Below are 2,369 nucleotides of genomic sequence, written 5' to 3' on the forward strand. Positions count from 1 at the left end.
TTTCCCCTCTCATTACTTTTCTGTATAAATAGGCTTTTAGGCAGTTAGTCAGTCAATCAGTCTGATGATTTAAGTTTTATAAATGCTTAAAATCTCACTACCCAAGCAAAAAACAAACATCTCGTCCTCCATCCCATTCATAGTGCAAAATTAGACCTGAAACTTGAGGAAACATCTCATCAACCTTTCAGTTTCATTTCCCCTAAACTCCTTTTAGAGAGTTCATCCTCGAGATGAGTCACTGTGACAAGCTGTCTGTGTACTGTACAGATCAGCTGTCAAAGTTTTGTCTCCTCTTCAGCCACCAGCTTCACTGACTCTGACAGGATGGCACAGCTGGAGTGGACAAGGCTCTTCAACATTCAAGCAGATAATCTTCCACCAGGAGACTCCTGGAGTCTGGAGTTTGATGACAAACTTGTGCCTGACTCCCCAAACCATGGCTGGAAGCAGTACATCAGGAACACCAGTGCAAGGTCAGCATGATGGGTTGCTGTTAATCACTGTAGTGGGTGTGTGTATGTCAGGTTCGTGTAAATTATAATATGGTGGATGTTTTAGGTTCCTCCAGGTTTATTTGCATGAACTTGGATTATATAAATTGTGTGGACAAAAATCTGCTCACAGTCACATTGTGGTGGTAACTTGTGACCAAAAGGTAAACCATTAAATTTCAGGGGAAGGATTTGTTTTGTAGTTTGGATAAAAGTCAGGTTAAGGTGAAGGGGAATGAATGTAAGATAATGCCATGTCCAGTGTGACGAAAGATGGGTTATTTTAGACCATAGGTTTCAGTCTGGCAGCACTTGAATGACAGTGAAGGAATTGTGGTTTCATTTTGTAAACAGGAGAGCTGGGCAGATGTTACAAAAGCTCCGAAGCTTGTTTTGACACATAGGACATGTCACATAAATGAAACCATGAAGGTAATATGCATGAGTTCACAGTGGACACAAACTGCACCAATAAAGTCCACATCAACAACAATATTTTATATCTATGCTCTATGGACAATGCCTTTACTCATTATTTCACTGCAATATATTGAGCTATAACATCTGCATGCAATGCAGCACTTCTGTACAAAAAGTATTAGATTTGATAATAAAAGGCAGGCTTTTTGGACTTTTATTGCACACATATAAGTCTAAAACAATTCAAATCGGGGCGTGTTGTTGTGCCTGTCTTGAAGGACTGCTATAAGTTTTGCATGCCTCCAGATGTCACTGTGCAGGGTTTTAAAAACCCTGTTATGTATTTAATCTCTTCTTCCAGAGCATCAGATCTTCCCAGAGGTTTGACCGTAGCTCAAACTTAAGTTTGGTTGGTTGCCTTTTTATTAAAGGGGCACCTCAGACTCCCCTTAACTTGGATCCTCTGTCATTTTCAAGGTTCAAATGCACCTGGTGTGGAAGATCCTGGCCTTCCAACCGGGTGATGGTGGTCTTCCATATGCGCCTGGTGTATGGGAAGGGCCTGGTCAAGGTCAGGCGCTTCCGTCAGAACTGCAAGAACTGCACATCAGCTCCAATGGAGGAGCCCAGCATCACCTCTGAGAACATCGACATCCTCCTGGAGAATCTGGTGGACAAGATAAGAATGAAATGCTACCATGAAGACCTGGGCAGAGGGAACAGACCTTTTGTAAACCTGGATGTCAAAAGTCCCCATGAGCCTGCTCATTGTGAGGCCTGCCGTTACGGCATCTGTACAAGGAGCTGAACTTGTGCTGTCAGCCTTATGTTAATGAAAAAAAATGTAATACGTTTGAAACAGGCTAAGGGTTTTAATGATGTTTAAAGCTGAAGCTCATATGAACAAAGCATCAATTGTATTAGACTTTCTCTCCTGGCACTCTGTTGCATTACATCCTCTGTCATATCTCTGTCATATGTTTCCTTTAATATATTTATTTGTCCGCTCAAATGCATTGAAAACAAACAGAAGTAATAGATAAATAAAGCTTATGCAAGCAATAAACTAAATGTGTGTGATTTGTAAAGTGAATAAATTGGTCTGATTCATTCATTATCTTATGTTTAAATATTGAACTACATGAGGGAACAAAGGCCTGTCAATGAATTTTGGCACTCAAAGCATGTATGAAGGATCTGTAAACGGTAGAATTCTTAAAAATATTAGGTGGTAAACAGTCTAAGACTAACTAAGTGAAGTACTGCATTTCTTGTTGAACAGTAGTATAACATAACATAACGTATAACATAAAGAAAGGTTGGTTTACAGGAGGTATATTAGAGAAGAGTTGTGCAACCTGTTTAACTTTGATGGACAGACTCACTGTGACACCAGAGGACACCTGTCTCTTACTGGCCGTCCACTCTTTATTTGCATACGACCAGCAGGTGTGA

The 2,369-nt window shown here is 40.4% G+C and overlaps 1 protein-coding gene across 1 annotated transcript; it reads left to right on the top strand.

Annotated features, from left to right (window-relative positions):
- Positions 1 to 246: 246 nt before the first annotated feature.
- On the top strand, positions 247 to 1,942 carry LOC143318515 (receptor-transporting protein 2-like). Its single transcript, XM_076726909.1, has 2 exons — positions 247 to 476; positions 1,392 to 1,942. Exons 1-2 carry the CDS (start codon positions 328 to 330, stop codon positions 1,720 to 1,722), a joined length of 480 nt encoding a protein of 159 aa, XP_076583024.1. The 5' UTR covers positions 247 to 327; the 3' UTR covers positions 1,723 to 1,942.
- The last annotated feature ends 427 nt before the right edge of the window (positions 1,943 to 2,369 follow it).

This window comes from Chaetodon auriga, chromosome 3 (assembly GCF_051107435.1).
Source record: "Chaetodon auriga isolate fChaAug3 chromosome 3, fChaAug3.hap1, whole genome shotgun sequence".
In the NCBI taxonomy this organism is placed as follows: domain Eukaryota; kingdom Metazoa; phylum Chordata; class Actinopteri; order Chaetodontiformes; family Chaetodontidae; genus Chaetodon; species Chaetodon auriga.